The sequence below is a fragment of the Siniperca chuatsi genome, linkage group LG9 (genome assembly GCF_020085105.1).
Source record: "Siniperca chuatsi isolate FFG_IHB_CAS linkage group LG9, ASM2008510v1, whole genome shotgun sequence".
Lineage (NCBI taxonomy): Eukaryota > Metazoa > Chordata > Actinopteri > Centrarchiformes > Sinipercidae > Siniperca > Siniperca chuatsi.
In genome coordinates this window covers 10,627,054-10,651,576 of record NC_058050.1, presented here as the reverse complement: position 1 = coordinate 10,651,576, position 24,523 = coordinate 10,627,054, and the positions used below count along the sequence as shown (strand labels likewise).

The 24,523-nt window shown below is 38.7% G+C and overlaps 4 protein-coding genes across 10 annotated transcripts; 2 read left to right on the top strand and 2 right to left on the bottom strand.

Annotated features, from left to right (window-relative positions):
• The first annotated feature begins 648 nt into the window (after positions 1 to 648).
• ceacam1 (CEA cell adhesion molecule 1) lies at positions 649 to 8,370 on the top strand. 4 transcript variants are annotated; one of them, XM_044208814.1, is made up of 12 exons: positions 649 to 792; positions 899 to 1,011; positions 1,262 to 1,555; positions 2,644 to 2,925; positions 3,102 to 3,353; positions 3,870 to 3,941; positions 4,517 to 4,768; positions 4,883 to 5,158; positions 5,889 to 6,140; positions 6,238 to 6,525; positions 7,107 to 7,364; positions 7,687 to 8,370. In XM_044208814.1, the coding sequence occupies exons 2-12, from the start codon at positions 957 to 959 to the stop codon at positions 7,773 to 7,775; spliced, it is 2,370 nt and encodes a 789-aa protein (XP_044064749.1). In that variant the 5' UTR covers positions 649 to 792; positions 899 to 956; the 3' UTR covers positions 7,776 to 8,370. The 4 variants fall into 4 exon arrangements, with proteins under 4 accessions (XP_044064749.1, XP_044064747.1, XP_044064746.1 ...); XM_044208812.1 differs by having other exon boundaries at positions 650 to 792; positions 3,870 to 4,145; XM_044208811.1 differs by having other exon boundaries at positions 773 to 1,011; positions 3,870 to 4,145.
• On the bottom strand, positions 8,367 to 14,150 carry pafah1b3. Of its 2 annotated transcripts, none has more exons than XM_044208817.1 (10): positions 14,129 to 14,150; positions 13,491 to 13,584; positions 12,908 to 12,997; positions 12,643 to 12,759; positions 12,355 to 12,477; positions 9,447 to 11,925; positions 9,300 to 9,350; positions 9,070 to 9,150; positions 8,848 to 8,922; positions 8,367 to 8,667 (listed from the first exon to the last, which is right to left on the bottom strand). In XM_044208817.1, exons 2-6 carry the CDS (start codon positions 13,569 to 13,571, stop codon positions 11,665 to 11,667), a joined length of 672 nt encoding a protein of 223 aa, XP_044064752.1. In that variant the 5' UTR covers positions 13,572 to 13,584; positions 14,129 to 14,150; the 3' UTR covers positions 8,367 to 8,667; positions 8,848 to 8,922; positions 9,070 to 9,150; positions 9,300 to 9,350; positions 9,447 to 11,664. The 2 variants fall into 2 exon arrangements, with proteins under 2 accessions (XP_044064752.1, XP_044064751.1); XM_044208816.1 differs by lacking the exon at positions 14,129 to 14,150 and adding an exon at positions 13,889 to 13,953.
• Positions 14,147 to 19,989, top strand: LOC122881981. The gene is made up of 4 exons (XM_044208815.1): positions 14,147 to 14,265; positions 16,156 to 17,083; positions 18,541 to 18,680; positions 18,824 to 19,989. The coding sequence occupies exons 2-4, from the start codon at positions 16,384 to 16,386 to the stop codon at positions 19,448 to 19,450; spliced, it is 1,467 nt and encodes a 488-aa protein (XP_044064750.1). The 5' UTR covers positions 14,147 to 14,265; positions 16,156 to 16,383; the 3' UTR covers positions 19,451 to 19,989.
• Positions 19,709 to 24,523, bottom strand: tlr21 (toll-like receptor 21). 3 transcript variants are annotated; one of them, XM_044208808.1, is made up of 2 exons: positions 24,435 to 24,523; positions 19,709 to 23,240 (listed from the first exon to the last, which is right to left on the bottom strand). In XM_044208808.1, exon 2 carries the CDS (start codon positions 23,100 to 23,102, stop codon positions 20,154 to 20,156), a length of 2,949 nt encoding a protein of 982 aa, XP_044064743.1. In that variant the 5' UTR covers positions 23,103 to 23,240; positions 24,435 to 24,523; the 3' UTR covers positions 19,709 to 20,153. The 3 variants fall into 3 exon arrangements, with proteins under 3 accessions (XP_044064743.1, XP_044064745.1, XP_044064744.1); XM_044208810.1 differs by having other exon boundaries at positions 24,458 to 24,474; XM_044208809.1 differs by lacking the exon at positions 24,435 to 24,523 and adding an exon at positions 23,803 to 24,254.

Below are 24,523 nucleotides of genomic sequence, written 5' to 3'. Positions count from 1 at the left end.
AATTATGAAAAAGTAAATATATTATAAGCAAATTTGATTAGCATTACTGATGTCAAATACTTTTTGTCTGTGACCTAGTATGTTGTAACAATTCAGGCTGATCTTAAAGTGAGCAGAAAATACTTTGCACAACCGCACCCATATACCTCAAACACAAACATCAGGTACAGGTAGATTAGCTGTACTACCCTGCCAAAAAACAATTTCATTGTTCGCCATTAATGTACTGTAAAATAAAAATAAAACCTTTCTTATTGTTCATAAACAAATAGGATATTCATTCTGTTGGTCTTTGCAGTGAACAGAGAGAGAGAAAGAGAGACATCTAGAAAAGGGACAGACGGTCTATTGTCCTTTTAGTAAAATCCTGTCAATATTGTTATTAGGGTGAAGCTCATAACCAAATAACTCTAATAGCAAACCTGACCGATGACAAGACATTCGTTATTCGGTATATATGTGGAGTGACAAATGCTAAATATTTTCTCAATTTTCCAATGTTTATTCCACCTGCATTGTGGGAAGAAGTGTTGGGTAGAACACTGCTCAGCAATATTTGTTGAGAGCATGTGACTCCACTGGGTCCTGAAGGGGTCTTTGCTCTTGTTACACTTCCGAGTTATACAAGCACATACAAAATATCCCCATACCCTCCTCTAGTTAAAAGCTGCGGAACAACTGAGGTTTACAGTAAATGGACACTCCTTGGTGTGTACCAGTAAAACCCCTGGTAGACCAGGGCAAAACAAGGTGTGGCCAGGACTGAGGTGACATGGTGATGGTAGACTAGAGGTAAGTATTAACATCATGAGAACAGAAAGCTGGAGTGAAGTAGAACACATATTTGCTGATAAGAAGACAGCTTACAATATCGCCAGATTTAATTTATCCCAACCAGGATCAAGTCCATTTAACTGACAAGGAATTTTTAAACCAAAAAGAAACAGAAGAGAAAAATGCAGTCTCCAGTGGTGTTTGTCCTAATCCTGGCAACGATTACCTTTGCAACAGGTAAGGCTGAGTTATTTTTAACTTCAATTCATTTTACGTTTTTTATGACATCGATCCTCAGTTCAGACAACGAGAGCGTCAGACAGTTTGTAGATCTTAATGATAAAAAAGGTTTTAAATATGTTACTATAATACATTTAGTGTTTTTTTCATAAGTACTTTGACCAATATTTCAACAATATTTGTGTGTGGATGATAACTACATTTAAGGGTGACTGAATATTGTCTGTTCCTTGCTTTCTGTTTCCAGCCCCTGCATATAGCCAGATGATATATGCCTCTGAGAATCCCTTACCAGTGGGCAGCAATGTCACACTTTTCAGCCAGTCTACTGTCACTGCAGCTGTATGGATGTTCAACAATGATATAATTGTGATGATATTCCCAGGAGATAAAATCATATCTAACACTTGGAGGGACAGGATTACATTCAATTCAACCACTTCATCACTGACTATAAAGTCACTACAGGTGGAAGACTCTGGATTGTACACATTAAATGCAATGAATTCTGTTCCTGCTCAGTTAACGCTGTCAGTACGAGGTAAGGATCACTTTTAATGTCTACTCATATACTTCATTCTGCACATGCATATTAAACAAAGCTCAATCGACACACACATACACATGAAGACTCATTTAGCCTCTTCTGTATTGTATTACCATTCAAAAACAGCAATGAGCAGATAGTACTGACATACTCCATTGTATACTTCTATGGTTGCAATGTGCTGATTTGCAAGACAAAAGAACTGTGTGGCAGTCTATAGCTATTACAGTCACCTTGACTTTGGCAACAGCTAGCAGATTAAGTCCTAAGTTGGTCTGAGGTCTTTAGTTTCAATCTTTAAATTAAATAAATATTTTTCACTGAAAATGTTTTTTCGACATGATAAAAACTTTTATCTACTCATTTTGTACAAATTTACATCACCAAAGATGCATAAACATATATTAAAACAAAATGGAGCTGGTGCAACAACTGCCAAAATTATTAGTCCAAATCTAGCCTCTTAGTCACCTGAACACAAGTCAAATACAGTCTAAAACCAGACTAAGAGTTTACATCTAGCAGCTCTCTGAATCTGTACTTGGGCACAGTGATGCTTTGAACTAAACCCTAATGTCAGTGTTCCTCATTATCCTGTTCTTCAGTCAGCATGCTAACATGCTCACCATGTTACCGTACTAACCTTTGCTATTTAGTACTAAAAACAAAGTACAGCTGGAGCTGATGGGAATGTCATTAGTTTTGAAGGTATTTAGTCCTTAACCAAAATATTGGACAAATTAAAATTTTGACTTGATGATGCCACTAGATTAAATGTTAAGGTATCAAAGTAACTACAATTTAACCTCAGGTGGACATTTCTATGCCAACATTATTGGCAATTCATCCAATAGTTGTTGAGATATTTCAGTCTGGACCAAAGTGGTGGGCCAACCATCCATAGAACCACACCACTAGCAAGACTAATAAAACTTTTGGCTTGAATCAGGCTTCAGTTCAAGTCATATGAGTCACATTTCCACTTCTGCCTACTATTGAGAGAGGACATAACAGTGCTTGTCCACTGCAATCCCACAATTCCACAAAATGTAACAAATGGCTTGTTATTGCCTTCTTTGCAGTGCCTATTTCAAATGTGACTGTGCGGGCAAACGCAACCAACCTGGTGGAGTTCATTGACACAGCAGTTCTGATGTGCTCTGTGGCCCATGGCACTTACCCATCTTATGTTTGGCTGAATGGCAGCTCTGTGGTCACAGCCAGTGAGGGAGTACAGCTCAGCAATGGAAATGCCACTCTCACCATAGTCAGGGTGACCCACTATGATGACGGGCTGTTCAGATGCAATGTGTCCAATGGCATCAGCCATGAAATCAGTCTCCCTGTATATCTGAACATCAGCTGTGAGTTTTAATTAAAGAAAGCTTATATATGTATAATACATAGCTGAAGTATACTGTAAGTGTTTTAATCTCTCTCTCACTCTCTCTCTCTTTCTCTGCATATTGATATATTGTACACCTCCACCACCAAATATTGAAAAATGTAACCCTTTTTCTTTATTGCCTGACATCAAAAGATGGCCCAATGAAACCAGTGATCACAGGGCCGTCCATGGCTCTGACAGGAACGTGGGAGATCTTCAACTGCTCAAGTGCCTCTCATCCTCCCAGCCACATCATCTGGTACTTCAACAATTCCCAGGTGGCTACCACCTCAGAGTTAGCGATTGGACCTCTAACCTTAAATATGAGCGGGAAGTACATCTGCATGGCCTTCAACAGCGTCACTGGCAAAAACAGCACTGCCTACACGATGCTCACTGTTTTGGGTAACTTACTGTATAAGAGTAGTTCGACATTTTGGGAGATGTCCTTGTTTGCTACAGCAAGGAGACAGCTAGGTTAGTGTAGGCTGGATGCAGGGTGAAACAGCTAGCATGGCTCTATCCAAAGGTAGCAAAATCTGCCTACCAGCACCTCTAAAATCCCATCTTGTCATTTTTACACGTTGGTTTTTGTACAGATTAAACAAATGAGATATAAAGAGTCAGGGAGCCTTGGAGGTGCTAGTAGGCCGATTTTCTTACCTTTGAAAACAGCCAGGCTAGCTGTTTTTATGCTTTGCTAAGCTAAACAACTCCTGGCTGTAGCTTCATCCTTAACAGGCAGATATGAGAGTGGTATTGATTTTCTCATCAAAGAAAGCAAATGATATTTCCCAATATGTCAAACTATTCCTTTCACAAAACTAAAAATCATACAAACAGTCAATGTATCATACATATTATGGACTTGCTCTGCACACTGTAATTGCAGCTATCCTTTTACTCTCCATCTTTCCACAGCTCCAGTGACCATGGTGTCAATAAAAACTGTCGAAGCTCAGCCACTTCTGAACCACACTTTCACTCTAATATGTAAGACAGCTGGAAATGTCGAGTCAATTATCTGGATGCATGGTTGGTCCCCAGTGCATGCTGACAACACAAGAAACCTCTCAATGGACAATGCCACCCTCACATTTGATCCTGTCATGAAATCTGACAATGGGTACTATTGGTGTGTAGCTTCCAACCCACTCAGCAACTCAACCAGTGAAATCTTCATGCTGGATGTTTTTTGTAAGTACTCAGCATGCAGTTTACCCTACGCCCCTATCCCCTTTTGAGGGGGGGGGGGGTAATTTTTCAATCTGTCAAAAAAAAGAAAAACATGGGATTCAACCAAAACCAAGATTTGCACCCTCAAACACTTTAATACTACAGTAAAAAAATATTCTGAAAAATTTAGGAAATCATTAAATAAGAAGAATTAAACAGATGAGATATTAGCGAATGTAGCAACATCTAATAGATTCATCACAAAATACAGACTGATATGAACTAAACATCCGATTGCTGATGTCAGGTTATCCAAAGGTGGACTTCTCCATTCATGCACAGTTCTGCGTTGCATAAATGTCTTGACAATCATGTGAACATGTTTTCAATAGATGGACCGGAGACGCCAACTATCATGGGACCAAATGTGGCAAAGACAGGAGACAATGTCACACTCAGCTGCTATGCATCATCAAACCCTCTCAGCTTCTACAAATGGTTCTTCAATGATTCTCTAGTGGCGAATACATCGGAGTATGTCACACCTCCGCTTACCATAGCCATGAGTGGGATGTACACGTGCATGGCCTATAACAACATCACCGGCAAAAACAGCACTGCATACAAGATGCTTACTGTTGTTGGTGAGACTTGATTGGCTATTTTTATGTTTCTGTAAAAATAATTTACTATGCACAAATAGGAAAGGTGGATTAGGTGAGAACTGTTGTGGATTTTCTTTCTTTCTTTGTTTTCAGATCCAATAATAGATGTACAAGTAGAAACATCTATTACTCCTGCCATAGAAGGTGATTTTTATATGCTTAAATGCAATGTGACTGGACCCGCTGAGCATGTTTACTGGATGAAAAATGGTGAGCCACTGCATGCAGACAACAGAACTGCTTTCAAGACGGATGAAAAAACAGTCGACTTCAACCCACTAGAACGCAGTGATACTGGATACTACCAGTGTATGGCTATTAATGCTGTTTGTAACATGACCAGCCTTCCTTACAAGCTCCTTGTGAATTGTGAGTAACATTTAAAAGTACTGTATTATGTTTTTAACATGTATTAATCGCTTTTTATTGCCAATGTGTGAACGGGTTGTAACAGCGCTTAAAAAAATGAAACCTTCCCCCAACTTTCTGGGTTGCCTATAACAACATGTTCTTTCTCTCTCCATTTCCACGCAGTGTGCAACGCTTGCTGATTTTGGCTTAGAAATTGAGTTTGCTGACCGAGACCAACCAAAACACAGAGTCAAACACAAAGTCAAAAGTCGAAGCTAACATTACTGCAAAGCATGTGATTGCGATACTGTGGTTTTAGCTGTCTAACTTTAGCTTACTTGCTAGCATTATCGCTAGCAAAATACTATCTGAGTGGATAAATTATTTGGCTAGCTTGCCAAGTTACTTCACCAGCTAACGCGATCCATGATACTAACCTATGCATTAAGACAAACGGTGTTGATTTTAGCCAACAATAAATGACCTAACGGTGCAAAGGTGTATAGCGACTGCTTTCTAGCCTACTAGCCAGCACGAGAGAGCATGAGCAACAGGATGCTGATGCAGTTCACTTAAGGGCCAAATGTGTCATTATTAACAAGGGTTTTCTGAAAGTGTTATATAGGACCTTTAAAGGATTTATATCACTGTAAGTGACTATTTTATATTGACAGTTTTATACACTGTAGTGCATCATTCTAAGTTATATAAATAAATAAGGTACCATCTATCTCCTTTGCTGTTGCAGATGGACCAGAAACACCCATCATTAATGGGTCAGCCTTTGCTGAGACAGGACATTCCACAACCTTCCAGTGTTCTGCCATGTCGATGCCTCCCAGTCAGTTCAGCTGGTGGTTCAATGACTCATTGGTGGCCAATACTTCAGTGTTTACAACTGGCCATTTGTCTTTCAATATGAGTGGAGAATACACCTGTAAGGCCTACAATAATGTGACGGGAAAGAACAGCACAAACTCCAAGATGCTCACAGTCATTGGTAAGAAACCTCGAGTATGGATTTGACTCTTTCAATCCGTGTCATATGACTGTATAACTGATCAAATACTGATTTCTACTGTGTTTTGTGTCCACAGAGGCTATAGAGTCAGTGATGGTCAGAAACAACACAGTTCCAATAAGCTCCAAAAACTTCACTCTCACCTGTGTAGTTACTGGGCCATATGACAGGATCCACTGGATGAAGAACAGCATGCACCTCAACATGAACACCTCCACAGCTAACACACACATGTCCTACCACACTGAAAACAACATGCTGCACTTCACTCCAGTGACAATGTACAATGACGGGTCATATCAGTGTGTCGCTACCAATCAGGCTTGTCCACATGACAGCCCGCAATACAATCTCCGGGTGAACTGTGAGTCTTGTAGGAAGCAATGGAGAGTGTGGTTTTTTTTTTAACTCATTCAGTTCATTTTAACTGGTTTTAAGAAAATATACATTTTTCAATATTGCATGAAAAATGTTTTTATACTTAAATCCCTTTGGAAAGTAGTGTAAAGGAAAAACCAAATACATCATTTGAAATTTTGTGTTATCATTTGGGTGTATGATCATGTGTAATACGCTAACATCACCTCCTCAATAACTGGTATTATCTTTACCAATCATAATAACTCACACATGAGTGCCCTGTTGATCATAGGACTATATGAATTTTAAAAAATGCTGTAAAGTTAAGCAGATTTACTTAGATTAGATGGTGATTGGAAATTTAGCAAAATGTGAAAAAAGTGAGTGGACAAAAGATAAAACATTTACTATAATAGTAATTGCTATACAATGGTTTGAGTTTGACCAGAAATACCTGTATGAGTTTTGGAAAGCTCTCCAAATGCTGCTCAGAACAAATATGGGTTTAGATTTTGTGCCAAAACAACACAATATTCATCCTTTTACTGTTCATTATTCTGATCAACTTTCTCTGTGTGTTTGCAGATGGCCCTCTGAGTGTGAATATCTCTGGTCCAGATTCAGCAAAAGTTGGTTCCTCTGTGTCCCTGACATGCTCTGCTGATTCTTGGCCAGGTTGTGACTTCTCTTGGTTCTTGAACAATCAGTCATCGGGGTTTATAAAGACAGGCTCTGTTATCACTTTCTCTGCGAGAAAAGGGACTGAGGGGAACTACACATGTAAGGCGAGGAACCCTGTGACCAATATCACAGCGGTCCAGACTAAGTCTTTCACTGTCACTGGTGAGTGAGCCTTACTTCTCCTCTCTCCTTATTTTTGATGTGGTGTCTACAGTATCCAATATTTTGATAGGATCATTTCAAAATGTTTTTTATTTTATTTTTTTGTTTTGTTTTAGGAAAATCACTGTTGGCATTATAGTGTGGAGTATTTGAAAAACAAAGATGATTACATCCACCTAAATCATTTTGCTAGTGATTACTACAGTTAAAATACCATCAAAATGCTATTACAGAAATCTCATGTTGCACTAAATTTAACTTTCTTCTGACGACATACATTTTTGTTTAATTGTCATTATTTCCGTCCCTCTCTCCCTCTTAGCTCACGCCTCCACCCTCCACATGCCATCCCAAGGTGGTCTGATGTTGATGGGTCTGTTTGCTTTGTCTGGCAATGTGCTGTTCAACTGAGTCCTCCACACTGAAAAATCCAGTCTGACTGAAAGGCCTCTTGCTCCCTCTTCAGTCAACAATCTTACTGTAAAGTGAATGCCATATTGTCAGCTTCTTGTGGGTTTTGCTGGAAAGGCAAAGAAAAATCTAAAAGTGTGACAGACTTTGATTCAAGTTACAGTTTGCTGTTTGATATTTCCTTTAATTCGATTTTTTTTTTCATTAACATACAATACAGAATAGTAACATTTACACTGACAGTGAAAGAGCAAATATTATTATCATTGCATTGCCTGTTTAGGGTTTTTTATGTTAAATGTTATTATTAGCAAGTAAAAGTAGTTGTGTTGGTGTTATTGTGGTGGTTGTTGTTGTTTCTGCCCTTGAGCCAGTTTAATAAAAATACTTCAATACACTTGCATAGTCAAACAAGGCAATGTATTCCTCCAAAATACCTCCATACTCTTTTGCTCTTTTTACAAATTGCAATTCTTCACTCACCTGCATCTTTTTCTGTCATGCAATATAAACTGTAAACAAATGTAAGTCTTATAATGCTTTGATTTATATATATTCATTTATTTCTTAATCAATAAAAAATCAACACAGTCAATTTTGTGGGGAATTTATTGAGGACGATACAATGTCTTTGTGCTGATTCAGAAGCCAGTCATGCAAATTTTTGAGTCATAAACACTTTGTTGTTTTAAAAAAATACAACTTCTATACAAAGCAATATGTATGACAGAGATCACTGCATAAACATCACACACATACTGTATATAAGGAGTGCTTCTTATTGTTGTTCATATGGGGGTACTGAGAACGAACGCCTTGGTTTTACAGGCCTTCTTCAGTTTGGAAAACTTCTTCACATTCTTCGTTCTTTTCCACTGGCAAGATACTTTCACTTGTGGTTTGAATAAATCCAGACAGGTAAAGCAATAGGGTAAGAAAAAAAACAGATTAAGTTGGCTGTCCAAAATATTTTAAAATCTGTAATTAACACTTTAAAAAATCCTCATGTTTATAATCACCTTTCAGTTTAAGCCAGGGGAATATACTAAATACAAGACTTTAGTTAACTCACATTTTCCATGCCTGCCATGGCGTCTTGTAAACTGCTGACAAAAGCAGGTTGTACCCGCCATCTCTCTTCTCTTTCCTGGGTGACCCAAATACACAAGCACAAAAGAGCAGAGAGGGTTAGGATAATGCACTCAGCTAATACTGAGGCTCTGCTTACATATAAACTGGTAAAATGCTAACTAAATGTCTTTTGTTTACTGTAAGTGCTTGATAATGCTTTCACCTTTACAGTTACACTGTCTGTTGTGCTGTCTTGGGGAGTTGATTGAATTTGCAGTTGTCGGTGGTTCTCCAACAGCAGAGGCTTAAACACAATTTATATCAAATGTAATAAAAAAAAAATAGATTAATAAAAACAATTAGATTACATGAGGTAATGCAAATACAAAAACTCATTAAATATTAATGAACCACTCTTGTGGAAAATATGTTTTAAACATTATTCTCACATACCATCAGGGAATGTGCTGATAATTGAGGACTTTTCATGTGTCTCAGGAACACCTTTGAAAAATTAAAGAAAATGGAATAAAATGCATACGATGTAATCTTACTTTTAAAACTCATTACATTGTCTCATTCTGATAAAGGATACAGTACCTTGGCTGTGATCAGTAAATATAAGCAGTAAAAGAACCAACAGCAAAAACACCCTTGATCCCATGCTGAAGTAAACCAAGTACAATACAATAAGTCCAGGGAAAGAAATCCTACATGTGCACTAACTTCAGTCCCAGTGAGAGAATGAAATGGTTGCTGTTGTTGTGGCTCCTTATAAAGGATGGTGTTGATGTCTGAAATTATAGCCGTGGCACATTCATCACTTGCCAGTTATATGAAGAGTGTCTTGCCCAGCCGGCACCTTTACAGTGGGTGGCTGTGAACAATAGGAAATATGTACCTTTGCCAAAAAAATAAAAACCGGATTGTGGTTTTGAGCAATGGCTCAATGTCATGAGAAAGAGAGGGACCCACGTGATGTTGGCCTGCACTAAAAGACTATTTGAATGCCCATGTTTTTAAGTCTTACGTGAAACTTTTCTTACAGGGTCTTATTATATGACCTTAGTTTGAATGGTCAACTGTGTCACATATACATTTTGAGTTCAATGCTTTTTTCTTTCTTACTGATCCAAGCTGAGATCAAATTTTGTTTTCAGTATACATCTTACCGCTTGTGTTTGGTGAATAACACATTGTGAATTACAAACATTCTTTCCTGGCTAAAGCATTTCATGCTATACAGATAGGCATACAATCTATCACAATTATGGGTGCTTGTTATCAGCCCTGTCAACACCACAACAATGGATACTGTCACATGTAAGGTCATGCTTGCTATAACCTAGGCAACAGCTAGAATTGTAAGTATGGGGTATTGTATTATGTGTGCACTGATGTTGATGAGGTTGTATACAGGTTAAGGGCAAAGCGAGACTTGTTCACCCTCCTCAAGTTTCAGAAATGTAGCTTTGCTCACAACCATGTCTGAGACCAGAACAAAACCTGTCAACCAAAAGCAATAAATCTCTCGTGGACCTGATCTGTGTATGTGTACTCTTAATGAACCTGCTGGTTAGTGATGAGTCTTGAGGCATAAAAATGTAGCACTGCATCAGTGGCAATCAATGTCTCTTACTCAGTATCAGCACGCAGAGCTGATCAATCAAGGGACACTGAAACCATGTTGTTCTCATATTTAATGCATTCTTTCATCACTTACACAATCAGCCACCCTGAAGCATAATTCAAGTTCTGCAGCACAATCCTTATCCAAGAGGCTCAGAAGCATTTTAGTGTGAAGTAAAGCCTTTTTAGATGGTCTGATGGGCCATTATGTTGCAGATGAAATTAAACTTGAAGCACAAGCAACTTTAGATATATCTATACAACTTCACAACCTACCCAAATACATCTATGTTTGCAACAAAGCACAGGCTCTCACGTCAAAATCTGATGCTGTTACAATAGGTGAAGCAATAAGGTACAAGGACAATAATGAGACAACATGTGACATGATAAAAAGCAAGTAGACAGTAATGGTCAATCAAAAACATTAGGTCATTCAAATTAACATATACAAAAGACATCAGACATCACAACAGAGTAAATAAAGCTATTGCCAAATAAATGTAACTCTTGGAACTTAGTGAAACAGAGAAACCAAAATGACAAATTACAGCAATTTTAAGGGCAGTTCTTGGATCTTTTTTTACCAGACATATCCTGGCACCTAAAGAGCCAAAGTCTCACATTCTTTTCCAACTAGTTCCTGTTCCAGTAGCCTCAGGCAGACAATGCAATTTGTCATAGAAGGTGTCTTCTGAAAAGCAGATATCTTGATCTGATTTATGTATAACTATCACCCAGTGTAATCCCTTCAGATGTCATTTCATTGTCCTTGCTGAGCTGGCTCTGACCTCCATGGTTGACGCACAGGGAGTTCACCTTATCATATTCATCATTTGTATCATGTGGCAGAGAAGTTTAGTAATCCTTCTATGGAAAAACACTTTGAGAACCAAAAGCTAGTGGAACAGATACTTACCAGGAATTGAGGTAAGACTTTGTCTCTCTATAGCACAGCACATTTAATTTCTGACTGTATCATGAACACAAAAAACTTTATGGTCCCATTATCTGTAACAGTGGTCACCAACCCTGGCCATGAAGAGGACTTACACAAATAATATGTGCAGCTCTTAGCCCCTAATAATTGATTCTATCCATTATTCAAGGTGTTAATTAGCTGAATGTGATGCTCTCTGGAAACAGGGATGAGGACCACTGCAGTAGTGTAAATTTGTGCCCTGGTTGCTCAGTTCTCAGCTGGCTTATCTAGCATGGACTTGAGATGGGCATGCAAGGGTTCACACACAGCCTGGTAGCCCTGAGGGGTCAGGTGAAGGTAATCATACATGTCCTGATGGGAGATGCTACCATTGGAGTGGACAAAGCCTGGGTCCACATTGAAGAAAGAGGCGTGGGGAAGGGACGATACAGCCTCCTGGACCAGCTTGTTCACCTTGGCATTTCGCTCCCGCAGAGGATTTGGCAATTTACCTCTGGGCAGTACACCCTGGAAAACAGATGTATGGATGTTACTGTTTAAAAAGGATGAACACTCCTTAGCATTTTTGGAAATATTCTTAGAAATAAATGCATCAATGTAGAAACTGTTTATCAAAATTGTTTTCCCAAAATAAAAAATTAGGCTCAATTACCTACTCACTCACATGTCAGTAGAAACTCCAATGAAGTTTGTAGCCCCACCAAACATACAGCAAGTTCACAAGTTCACTCCCAAACAAGTAAAGCCTTTTAAATATGGTGTGAAAAGTAGCATATCTCCAAACAGTTCACAGACAATTTAACTCTATTTTTTTATCAAACTACTGTCCAAAAGTCTATTGTATGATGGTTGTATGAACTTCATTTGTCATGTTCAACTGACATGCAGGTGAGTAGAAAAACACTTTCTTTAAGGAATGCATCAGAAAAAACCTACAAGTACAAGCGTCCGGGCATGGGGGAGCTTGTTCTTGATGACTTGGACAATAGCCATGATGCCTCCACAGATCTGTTCTGCAGTGTGACCATGATTGTTAGTGCCTACCCACAGCACTACAACCTACAACAACAAAAGAGAAAGAATGCTTGACTGAACACATGGCATTGATAGTTTAGGGTCGACTTTCCCTTGAATTTGGATTCTAGCACAAAGACAAACACAATGAGTCTACTGTAGGAATAAACAAGCACAATCATGTTCTCTATTTTTGCCAGTGATTTGGACCTTTGGGCTGATGTTATCCAGTTCGCCGTTGCTCAGTCTCCACAGCACATGTTGTGTTGCATCACCACCCACCCCAAAATTAAGGGCATGGAGAGGAGAGAACAGCTGCCGCCATATCTGCAGACAAACCACAACAACAAAGCATCCACTTGTTGAACCCTACGTTTACACAATTTGAAAGTGTGCATAGATGTCTATGAGAGCAAAACATATAAAACACTGTACATAGAACCAGACACAGGAAAGTGTGCGATCTATGTTTTACCCCAAACTGGTGCATAAGCTGAACAAGAGAGTCTCCAACAAACAGGACATCAGGTTCTTTGTCTTTGCTATCAGACACGAAGCGGTTGTGCTACAGAGAGAAAAAGGAAAAGACAAATATACAGACTTTTTTTTTTTTTACAGTATTAAGCATCCCACTAGATGCAGCATCATAGGCTACTCTTGAAGGTGAGGAACATCAGTTGAACATAGCCAAAACATTTTTTGGGAAACTTTACATGAGACACACATTGAAAAACAAAAAGTCTTTTTTATATTAGTTTTAATCCTAGATAAAAGATTTTATCAATGGATCAAATATCAGTGCATAATCCCATGTCAATCTGATCAATCTTATCTACAAAACACTACGACAATACAGTTATATGTCATCAAAATAATTAACTAATTCATAATTTATCTGCTTTGTTTTTTTACTTTAAATTCACAAACTAAACATTAGCGGCATTGCAGACTGGAAAGATCTGACAATTCATGGCTGTTGTTATGCTGTAGCTATGTAAAACCCAGGGAACAAAGTAATAGAAAACTCATAATAATAATAATAATAATATTTCACACACCAGAGACATCCATCGTCCATCTCCCTGGGTGTCTTCACAGGGAGTGGGTGTGGCGGCTGGGTTTGAGTCTTCTGCACTCATGACTTGGCTCTATCTGTGATGGGAAAGCAGTCACGTAGGGTTTTTGGTACTTTTTACAATGGAAACAAACCGATAAATCAATGCCATATAGCCATAATTGCTAGATAAATCTAAAGAGGTTGTTAAAATTAGCCACAGTAGCTAGCCTACTTGCTGAATCACAAGATAGATGTAGTTTAACACAGAGATACCGGTCACACACTAGTAACACAGATTGTTATCAACGTTAAATTATGCAAGCCTGTATTGTACTAAAGATGAAAAGACAGAGGTTTATAGAGCGACTACATTTAGAGATATTACTGAACATAGGCTACCATGAAATCAAAAAATCGTCATCTCCCAATTCAGTTTCAGGAAGTAAATGTTCACTATAGTTGCAAGTACCATTGTTCTCCATGGGCAACAACATATATGTTTTCATGTATTTTAGAATCGTCCGACGCTTTATTATTACTATGTGCTTTACGTTGAATTTTAGAACATACCATATGAAGAAATTACAAATTAAGCATTTTTTCAAGTAAAGAAGAATATAAAAGATGCGACATTTATACCTCCTTGTCTGTGTAAGTGGATTCGCCCTGCTCCTTGGTGTTCGTGGAAGTTGGTGCTGCGCAAAGAAACGCATCTGTGGCATGTTGCCCAGCAACGACAGATTTGCAAGCGGCAAAAACGACTGCAGACAATTTCGGTAAGCAGCGTAGTTAGTTAATGATTTGAAGTTTGTATAAAAATGTTTATTGACAGATTTGCCATTTGTCTCGCATGGCATGTGCCTAAAGTCAAGGTTAGTTACTATGTTTCTTAGCAGCTACAGCTGAATACTGTAACTTCATACACGTGTGCTTCAAGTTAAAGTGCACCTGGTGGTTGGCGTTATTATCACCTGTTTGCTAACCACCTAACTAGCTAGCTAACAGTTAGGCTACATCCAAAGCTGAATCCAAATGTCAGGTGTCTGGAATCACAGGGGGCGCAGTTGCATGGGTGTTGTCACACTCCTTTAAGTGGCTGTTGTAATTAATATTAGCGTTATTCAATCTTTAAAGGGGGTAAGAAAACGTCCTGACAGTAATTATTTGCTGTATATCTTTGTTTAATTAACAGGTACAGTGAGGTCACATTTTCTGATGGCCTGTGTCAGAAATGGTCAGCTGTCTTCTGCTTTGCATGTGCTGACCCATGATAGATTTTTTTTAGGGTTATACAATTTACGAAGGCCAAGTATTCTTATGTTTGGATTGTTCATATACTATTTTTTTTAATTTCCAGGTACAGTTGGGTCACATTTTCTGATAGCCTGTGTCAGAAATTTAAACCTTGAGGCATGTTCTTGACTACTCACTTGTAAAGAAGTGTGAAGACATTCAAGATTCAAAAGATTAAAATGTTTTGTTAGGCTGTATAGTCCAAATATACCATATTTATTTTTTATGATAGTATAAGTGTAATTGATTTAGTGATTTCTGATATTGCACACATGCAGATGCATAGGCCTAAGAATTTGGATTTGTTTTTACAGTCTGCAACGTTAAGGCCCTTTGACATAGTGCACATGGGATGAATGGTGCAAAAATGCAAACAACTTTGCTGGAAATAGTTTTGCATTTGAGACGAGCCACTCTGATATCAGCTCTGCCCATTATGGCAAAAAAAAATTTGCCTTGTTTGTATTGTTTCATTCAGTGATAATGAATGGTTTAAATGGCGTGCAAAGTAATTGCCCTAAAAATGGCACTCTATGTAAAAGTGCCTTTAGACAGGTTGGTTTTTAATCAACTAAGAAAAAAATCAGACCACCTAGAATATGATGATCCTCAGTTTATTTGAATATAACATAAGCAAAGTTAATGCTGTTTTCTGTACATAGCAGAAAACAGCATTGAGACATTGTCTGTCTCTGTCAAGCATTGTCTGTCTCTGTTAAACTATCCACAATTCCCAGTGTCCATATTGTCATGAACTGTTAAGAAAAATACATTTGGCATGCACTTTAGGCACATCACATTATGTATGATCGAAGTCATACGACACAGTCCACAAGTCCAGAGGGTCTTGGTATTCAACCACTGTCAGTGAAACATTAGTAATTTGCTTGTAGGGTTGACCTTGTTGAGGTCCAGTAGCATTCTGTAGAGGTTACCTGGCTCTCTTATCTCTATTTCCTACAGGCTTACGCATGACTAACTGCAGTTATCTTTCTACAGAATCCGGTGCAGCATGAGCTCCGTGTGTGGCAGGGTTTTATCAAACAAAGAAAAGATCTCAAATGTTTTCAATGAGCAAATTAAAAACAGATAAAAACTGTTGCTCAGTGAACAGATTCACTGCTGATTGCAAATATTTAAACCATTACAGTAAGACAGATGGGCAGCACAAAATGAAGCGACTGAAAAGCCGCAAGGAGAGGAGTCAGATGAGAGGTGGTGGAAAAGAAGCCTCAAAGGCCAAATCACATCCCCATCACTGCCGTCGCCAAAGCAGTAAAGACATGGCCCATTTCCATAACTTCTGTCATAGTAGCTGTCATTGTCCTTCAAGGAGAGGTGCAGTATTTCCTTCTGTCGTTCCTGCCGCACAGGAGCCCAGTATCATCACAGACAGTCGCCTGATAGGACACCATGGCCTGTTCAACCATGAGGTGAAGTCTATCGACATTGAACGGTTGTTAAGTGAGCAGAAGAAGTTGGAGAAAATAGGACCGCAAGTACAAGAAAAGAACAATGCTACTTCACACCCATCTTCAACATCTTACATTCCTTCTCCAATCTCCATTAATGATTTGTTGGGAGCTGATACAGATGAGGTTATGCCACTGGAAAAAAGAGGAGACCCTGCTACGAAGGCCCATGATGACTGCCAGGAGACAGAGAAGAAAATCAGTCATGGATCAGATGTTACACCAGGGCAGAGACCACAGCAACAACTTGATCTTTCATCTGGAAGTTTTAAAAGCATCTCCTCATCTAAACACAGCTCCCTTGATGTAGTGAAAATCAAGAGCAGGAAGACCAACCCTGTCATGTCTGAAAAGGGCAGAGAGTCACAGCTGACTCCCACTGTTGACAGAGAAAATGTGAAGACGTTAAACAAGAAGGTAAACGGACACATGATTTCTGCTCTGGAGCAAAGAACCCCAAAGAACCAGGAGCCTCCTGTTCACCAAACACAAACTCATGGTCTCAGCCCAAGCCCACTTCAGCTCTCCAGCTCACACGCTGCTAACAGCTTTGACATACAGCACAGAAGACAAGATCCTGACTGTGTATCTAAGTCTGTCAGTGCAGTGGCAGCAGGTTTGTGTGACTGTCTGCAGTTCCCACTTCTGAGAAGGAGAAACCTGGAGGCAGAGAGCAGGGGAGTGCTGTTGAAAGCTCTACAGGAGATGCATGGACCCCGGCTTCAGGAGAACCTCCTCCAGGTGCAGCGATGCCTCAGCTTTGGTGCTGATCCTGCAAAGGAAGTCCAGGATCAGGAGACAACCATGATAGATGAAGATGGGCCTACAGGTAGGCACTGAAATACCAGATGGCTCTGGGAATATAAAAAATATTATAAAAATAAAATATGGTGATTTGTTAAACGTAATTGATTAAAAACTTTTATCATCTCTCTGTATAATCACAAAATTCATATCGATAACATCTTTTTACCTCAATATTGGTAATACCATACTAATATAGAGATTATACTGTGATAATTATCCATATTACCCGTCTTTAAAGTTGCCCTGTGGAGTTTTGTTGTAAACAAAGTTATGTTTTTCATTCAGTGTCATTTACCAAAACACACTGAGTGTATTCTTGAGTCTGACAAACACATTGAATGCATTTCTTTCCTTATAAAACATTTGCAAAGCCGATTTTTTTTAATATATTAAAACGTTCATTGTTTACATCTATGTTTACTAGCTTGCAGTCTTCTTCCTTGCTTTTGTTGGCGCATCACTGCATTTCTTTGCGCGTTATCACTGCCAGCTGTCAATCATTGGGAATAGCAGGAATGTGTATTGCGTCTCCTGTATGCTCACACACATGCTTGTGTGTCCTCCTGCGCATGCATGATAACTGGGACCCACTTGTTAATCAGAAGAATCAGAATCAGAAATACTTTATTGATCCCCGAGGGGAAACTCTTTTGTTACAGCAGCTCACTGTCACGTCAGTGCACACAGGAATAGAAATACTAAGCAAAAAATATAATACGCTATAATACAGGTCAGATAAATTAAGCGTACAGTACAAAGTGGGTTTACTGGTTGATGATAATACGGTATAATACATAATACATGTAAAAATACAGTAGTAAGTAATAGTGCATGAACTGTCAAGTTAAGTGTAGCCTATTAAGATTATAATGAGACAGTGGATATTGCACAGTAGTAATAGTATGAATAAATATCAATAAATATGAAATTTTAAACTGAAACAAGTTTAAAATCACATCATAGTGCTACTAATGGTGCCTTTAAGTGATATCATGGTAACTTAAAGGATAGGTTCACTATTTTTCAAGTCTGTCTTAAAACATTGGTCAGATGTCCATATGACTATTGAAACAGTTATTTCTTTAATTCTTCCCCCTGTTCATACTGGCCATTAAGAGATCCCTTCGTAATGCGTTTTCAAAGGAAGTGACGGGGACAAAATCCACAGGCTGTGTTTTGTGCAAAAATGTATTCCAAAGTTTATTTGAAGTTAATATCAGGCTTAAGCAGTCTGAATTAAACAAATCACGTGGGTATCTCCAAAGTTACTGTCTTCTTAGTACCAAATTTCCTTCCCCAGTACCAATTCCAAATTGTGAACCTATCTTTTAAAGCGGCCTTTGGCAGGACTTGACACCACAACAGCATGGATTCACTTCAATCCATACAGAACATTTCTTGTTTTAAAAAAAGCAGTAGTAAGCACTGTACACAGTATAGCTTGTGGGCAGTTTTTCAGTTGTGTCTTCTTCTTTTTAGATGCAGTCACAAGAACATTTCAAGCCAACACTGCTAGTCAGTCCTGTTTTGACACGGAGAAAACCACATCTTTCAAAATGAAGGGAAGTAGGCATTTTAACTGGAAGTCCAGTACACAGCTACACCAAAACCTGAAACAGGTAAGACCTTATGTTTACTCTGCCATTCACTTATTTAAGTTCATTTCATATATGGCCCAACTGTAATCCTTCCTTCAGTAATCCTCAAATAATTTAAGATTCCATTACTCTGCAATAAAATGCTTTCTGGTTTTCATATAAAGACTGCTGAATGGTTGACAAGCCCTGTGGAGACTTCTGTCAGTCTTTTGGATGATGTCCTCAGACCTTGCTCTCCTCAATTCTGCATTGGCTCTGAGCTCTCTGGAGTTACAGCCATCAATCATTTGTTCGCTCCCTCTCGCACCATATGCTGGGAAGAAAAGGCCTCAGCATCTCAGCACTGGGAAGACAGTTTCAACATGCCAAAGAGCAAAGAGGCGATTATGTTTGGTTCCTTTGAAAACAGCTTTATGAACAACACCAGAGCACTTCCAGAGAGGAGCAGTGGGTCTCGATACAGTGACAGCAACATCCAGCCTTTCTTTCCTTACCAAGCACAGCTGTCAGATAGACATTCAGCAGAGTCAATGCACTTTCCCCAGAAGCAAGGCCCATTTGAAACTGACAGATACTCTTTTACTCCCTCCTTCTCTGCCCACATTCACCATCCTCAGCAGAGCAACCACTTCCAGCCTTTCAGCCAATTCAGTCAACCTTCAACTTGCCCTCCCCTCAGGTCCCACCACACTGACATGATGCATTACCCCCATCTCACATGCTTGAAAGAGACCCAGCACCCCCCCTTTCTTCTTTCCCGAGCCCTGAGCACTGGTCCTTCCCTCCTATGAGACTGTACTAATGTGTGGTAAAGCTCTGCATAAAGACAGAGCATAGAGCCTGTGAATATTTCTTTGGCAAACTAAAAAACAATGCCCTCTTAATTCATACCATAAAGATTTTTTGTTCCCAGACAGCGATGTGTGTTGTGTGCCCATATTTTATTAAAAACACAGTATTAAATGTAATAGCAATAGCTGTCATCTCAAGAGTTACCTCTTTTATTCTTTTGTCCCATTTATGCTGAGATAAAGAAACACAGAATTATGTATTGTTTGCATCCTTGGAGCATTTTTTTAATATGCAGACTGTATATTAACACATATCTTCTGTAACACAGGTGCTATAATGGGAAATTCTTTACAGACCAAGAATTTTAGCCAAGAATGTGCTATTGTGAAAGCTATTGAATATTTTGTTGTGTATGTGGGCTACATTTAAATGCAAGAAAATACATTTGTACAATTGTGCAATAGAGGCATGCAATATCAAGCATTGCTAAATATAAAATTAAACTGAGCACAAGACATTAAATGACATTTCTGATTCATGCTTGTATAAATGATATTATTGGTCTTACAGTGCACACTACAATCACACTACACATTTACACTATATTTTCATGACCCTCTCCCCACTGCACAGAATTTAATTATTAATTTAACATACTGAGAGATTTGTCTTGACAATCACAAATAAAATTGTCAAATCTTTTTAAGGTAGCAAGTAATAGTTTTCATCTGATGTGTGAGTCTCAAAATGTTCAGTTTCTTTGCTTTCAGTTACACAACTGTCACTTTTGTAATTTTCTGTTTCTGTTTCAAGTCTGCTCCCTGTTCTCATTGCTCTACGTAGCTGATTCCAAAACAGGTCTTGGGCCTGCGTTGGGTTAGTGCAATCTGAGCCAGGCCACTGCAGATAAGTCTTTTTTAACATGACTTTCCTCATGCGGTGATAGGACGACACCTGCCTCTCAGAGATTGGCTCCAGAAACACGAGCAGGAGAACATCCCGGTGCTCATCGAAGAGTCGGTAGCTGGCCAGTTGGATTTCCAGAGAACACCACTCACTTCTTAGGAAATTCCTGCTCACCACACAAATAGTTTTACGGCTGCTATATACAGCAGAGACGATGTTGTCCACAATATCGCGGCCCAGCTCAAAGTCCCTGTGATGTAGGCAAAGTTTAAAAGACGATCCATTCCCCTCCAGGTTGGGCAATAACTGGTCCATGACCCATTGTTCATCGGAGGAATTATAGGAAATAAATGCATCATATTTGCAATTTTCCTCCTCCTCTCTGAATCTGCGCCACTGCTCACTAAACCAGGAACGGAACACATAGTAGCTGTACTTCATTTTCCAGTAGAGTTTGACATGAAGTAAAGGAGCGACTGTGAACAGAAAGACCACAACCGCTGTGCTAAAGAACAGGTACACTCCTAGATCTATGTAACAAACTTTGGTATCAAAGTTGTAGAATTTGAGTTTTACATCGTGTGGGCACGGCAGATTGTAGAGATAGACCACCTGGACATTTGGGTTATGTACTGTCCAGTTTTGCAGCAAACTGTTCTTGCAGGTGCAGCTTAAAGGAATATTACGTATGTCAAGGTAGTGAAGTTTAGGTAAACTTTCTAGTGCATCGACGTGAATGTGCTGCATCACATTGCGATTGAGCTGCAGTGTGCGTAACTGTGTAAGATTCCCAAAAACCTCCTTTGAGAAGTTCTGAATGCCCATATTTTCTACAGTCAATTTGGTCAAATTTCTTAGATTTTTAAAGATTCCTGGCTGTAGTTGTGTCACCCCAACACAGCAATTATCCAGTGTGAGGAAATGTAAGCCTGTTAGATCATCAAAGACATCAGGAGTAAGATGAAAGATGTTATTGTGGGTGAGATACAGAGATTTCAGTGAGTGGAGGCCACGGAAAAAAGTGCGGGGTAAAACAGTGAGGCCATAAGGCCGCTGACCATCCAATTTCAGATCACTGAGTTTGCTGAGATTCATAAATGGTGAACTGATATCTTCAGTGAGGAAGCGAATCTGATTACTTTGTAAATCCAGCACTGTTAGTGTGTCTTGAAATACACGATAGAGGGAAGTGTCAATCTGTTTGAGGTTGTTTCCATCTAGATAGAATTTGGACAGACTTTTCAGTCCATCAAGACCAGAAGGCTGAAAATGAGTGATCTTATTACCTCCTAGGTCCAGTGTAGTCAGATTCCTGAGACTGAGGAAGGTCCCATTAAAAATGACAGAAATGCGATTGTTGCGTAGGTTAAGGACTTGCAGATTGAAATTATCTTCAAAAGTGTTATTGAACAAATCAGTTAAGAGGTTATTGTCCAAACGCAGTGTCTCAAGCCTTTTCAGCCCTTTGAGAGCTTTACGATCGAGAAAAGCAATCGTGTTTATGTTAAGTTTTAGGATCTTGATATTTGGTATATGATAGAAAGCATAAGAGTTGACTGAGAGGATGCGGTTGTAACGATAGCTCAGCTCCTCCAGATTTCGTAAATAAACCATATTGCGTGTTTTACTGGATGGGAGCAAGGTGAGATGGTTATGCTCTGCATTGAAGCTTTTTATATATGTCTGTCTATTGAGAAAGTTAAAACTTATTCTTTTCAGTTGGTTGTGGGATAGATCCAAAACCCCTGTGATTTTTGGACAATAGTACAGTGTGGAGTTTTTCAGATTCTCAATCCCATTATTGCCCAGGTGCAAATTTGTAATCCCTTTCACCTTTCTCTTTAACAATCTGCATAGCTCCATGAGCAGGGTAGAATTTTTTAGACCTGTGCCAGAGAAATCAACGTGACCTGCATTGACGTTGCTGATGTTTAAAAACTCCACTACCTTGACACTTGTTGAACGCAAGCGCAAGTAGTTTATACGCCTCAAATCCACTCCTTGAAAAGCCATTGTAGGGAGCCTAGAATTGTATGACAAATCTAGCAGCTGGATGAACCCAAGAAACGAATGATTACATCCTAATGTAAACAGATTATTTCTACATATATATAACGTAGTGAGGGATTTGGGTAGTGACACATTTGAGTGGCTGAGAGAGGTCAAACTGTTAAAGCAAAGATCTAGTATCCTCAGATTCATTAGATGTGACACAGACTCAGCAATCCCTGAGAAATTTGCCAGAAAGTTTTGCCTCATGATTAAAGTGTCTAGATTGAGAACAGTGGAGAAAATGCCCTTGGGGAGCTGCTTTAAAGTATTGTTTGTCAGTGAGAGAAAGGTGAGGTTGTGCAGGTCCTTAAACAGAGAAGGGTTGAGCTCCGATATCTTGTTAAAGGACACATTTAGAGACTTAAGTTGATGCAAGTTTTGGAAAGCGAATTGATCGATGATCCTCAAGGAATTATGATCTACTCTGAGGTGTTGAAGGTTTGGTAGATGAACAAAGCTCTTGTTGGGAATGTGCCACAGATGATTATTTAAGGAGATGGTGAGATTGATGACAGATAGCGGCAGGTCATTTATGAAAGCAGACATTTTCTTTTCCTTTCGACGGATGCAGTTGAAACTTTGTCCATTTGAGTATGGGTCCTCAATGCAGTTATTAAAGCTGTAACCAGTGATGAGTTGAACAGCACCAAGAACAACTGTAACTGACAACAGCTGATAAGTTAGACTCGCCATTTTGTCTTGCTACAGTCCAGAGAAACAGCCCTTACTTTCCTCAGTGTCTTTGCTGGTTTGGTTTGTTTGAATATTATGTTACAAATGTCTGTTACGAAGCCCTCTGGGTTGTTCATCAGTTGAACGTGGTTCAGGAATCTGAGGACAGCAAGAGAGCAGAACTTAACACACATCACATGTCATGTTGTACAGGTGAATTGAAAGTTACATTTTCAAATCAGGCTGAGAGCAAAGCATCAGTCGTGTTTTCATACCTTTACAGGACATATGGAAAATTGGCAAAATAGTTTGAGATTTCCTTCTCTAAAATGTTTAGGTCTTTGGTATTCATAGGTGGATAGTTTATTGTTAAGCTTACCAAAAGGTTGAAATTTACCTTTAAAACATTGTGGAAACAAAACAACAAATTGGCATAATAACATTTCAAGTCAGATGAATTTCTAATAATATTTTCTTTTGTCTTTTATATATATCTATATATTTAATAGCAGATACATAAGCTACTTGACAGAAATAAATGTTTACTTTTTTATCAAATACAGCCATGTTTTCAGAATTTATAAAGTGCTTTAAAATAAAACTGGAAAATGGAGCCCCAAATTCAAATGACCTTATTTTTATGATGGTGTTGCAGTATATTCAGTACTATGTATTCCTACACTAACTCAAACAGTTTTTTACTGATGCTAGTGTGCCTTACCAGAACCAAACTCCAGTTTCAGCAGGTTCCTGTGATAGTCTCAGGTCAAAGCATCCTATTATGCTCCCTTGAAAAATTTGAAATAACAAGGAATAACTGGGTTCCTCTTTTGTAACATTTTCATATCCTTTTCCACTCTGCCCTTGTGTTCTTCCTCCTCCTGACAGTTGTTCGATTTATAAATATTTATTATATATATTATATATTTATAAATAGCCTAATCCACACCTGATACTATTAAGTTTACTACAGTGATGGACTATAGATGACTAAATTATAACAGCATTTTGTCCTAATGTGAGTAATGGCAGCATTAGCACAGACAGGGAGACTTCTAAAATAATCCTTGTACATCCTTCTGTCATATGCATTCTCCCTATTTGTACTACATTTCAGATTTAATCTTTTTAAAGAAGGTATTTTTAGTCTAAAAACTACTTCAGTGAAAACTTGGCTGTTGTCCAAGAAACATTGCAGATAACAAGGATATCCTGTGAGAAGTCATTCTCATATAATTCACACAATCTGTCAAACTCTCATCTGATCAGAAACATATTTGCCAGTAATTGCTAAATATGGTACTATATTTGAAGTTATAATTAATTAATATTATATTGCCATGACAGCCTTACTTGTTCAAATGAATGTTGTTCACCTCATATCGCCTCTTCAGAGAGCTTCTTGTACCATGAATATCTTACATGCGCACTAACTTAGAAAG

Coding starts and splice junctions, on each gene's coding strand:
- LOC122881981 (XM_044208815.1), top strand. CDS start 16,384: ATGCCACTGGAAAAAAGAGGAGACCCTGCTACGAAGGCCCATGATGAC. Junction 17,084..18,540: donor AGATGAAGATGGGCCTACAG/GTAGGCACTGAA, acceptor TCTTCTTTTTAG/ATGCAGTCACAAGAACATTT. Junction 18,681..18,823: donor TACACCAAAACCTGAAACAG/GTAAGACCTTAT, acceptor TTTCATATAAAG/ACTGCTGAATGGTTGACAAG.
- tlr21 (XM_044208808.1), bottom strand. CDS start 23,102: ATGGCGAGTCTAACTTATCAGCTGTTGTCAGTTACAGTTGTTCTTGGT.
- pafah1b3 (XM_044208817.1), bottom strand. CDS start 13,571: ATGAGTGCAGAAGACTCAAACCCAGCCGCCACACCCACTCCCTGTGAA. Junction 12,998..13,490: donor ATGGACGATGGATGTCTCTG/GTGTGTGAAATA, acceptor TTCTCTCTGTAG/CACAACCGCTTCGTGTCTGA. Junction 11,926..12,354: donor ATGCCCGGACGCTTGTACTT/GTAGGTTTTTTC, acceptor TCTGTTTTCCAG/GGTGTACTGCCCAGAGGTAA.
- ceacam1 (XM_044208812.1), top strand. CDS start 957: ATGCAGTCTCCAGTGGTGTTTGTCCTAATCCTGGCAACGATTACCTTT. Junction 2,926..3,101: donor TGTATATCTGAACATCAGCT/GTGAGTTTTAAT, acceptor TGACATCAAAAG/ATGGCCCAATGAAACCAGTG. Junction 6,526..7,106: donor ATACAATCTCCGGGTGAACT/GTGAGTCTTGTA, acceptor GTGTGTTTGCAG/ATGGCCCTCTGAGTGTGAAT.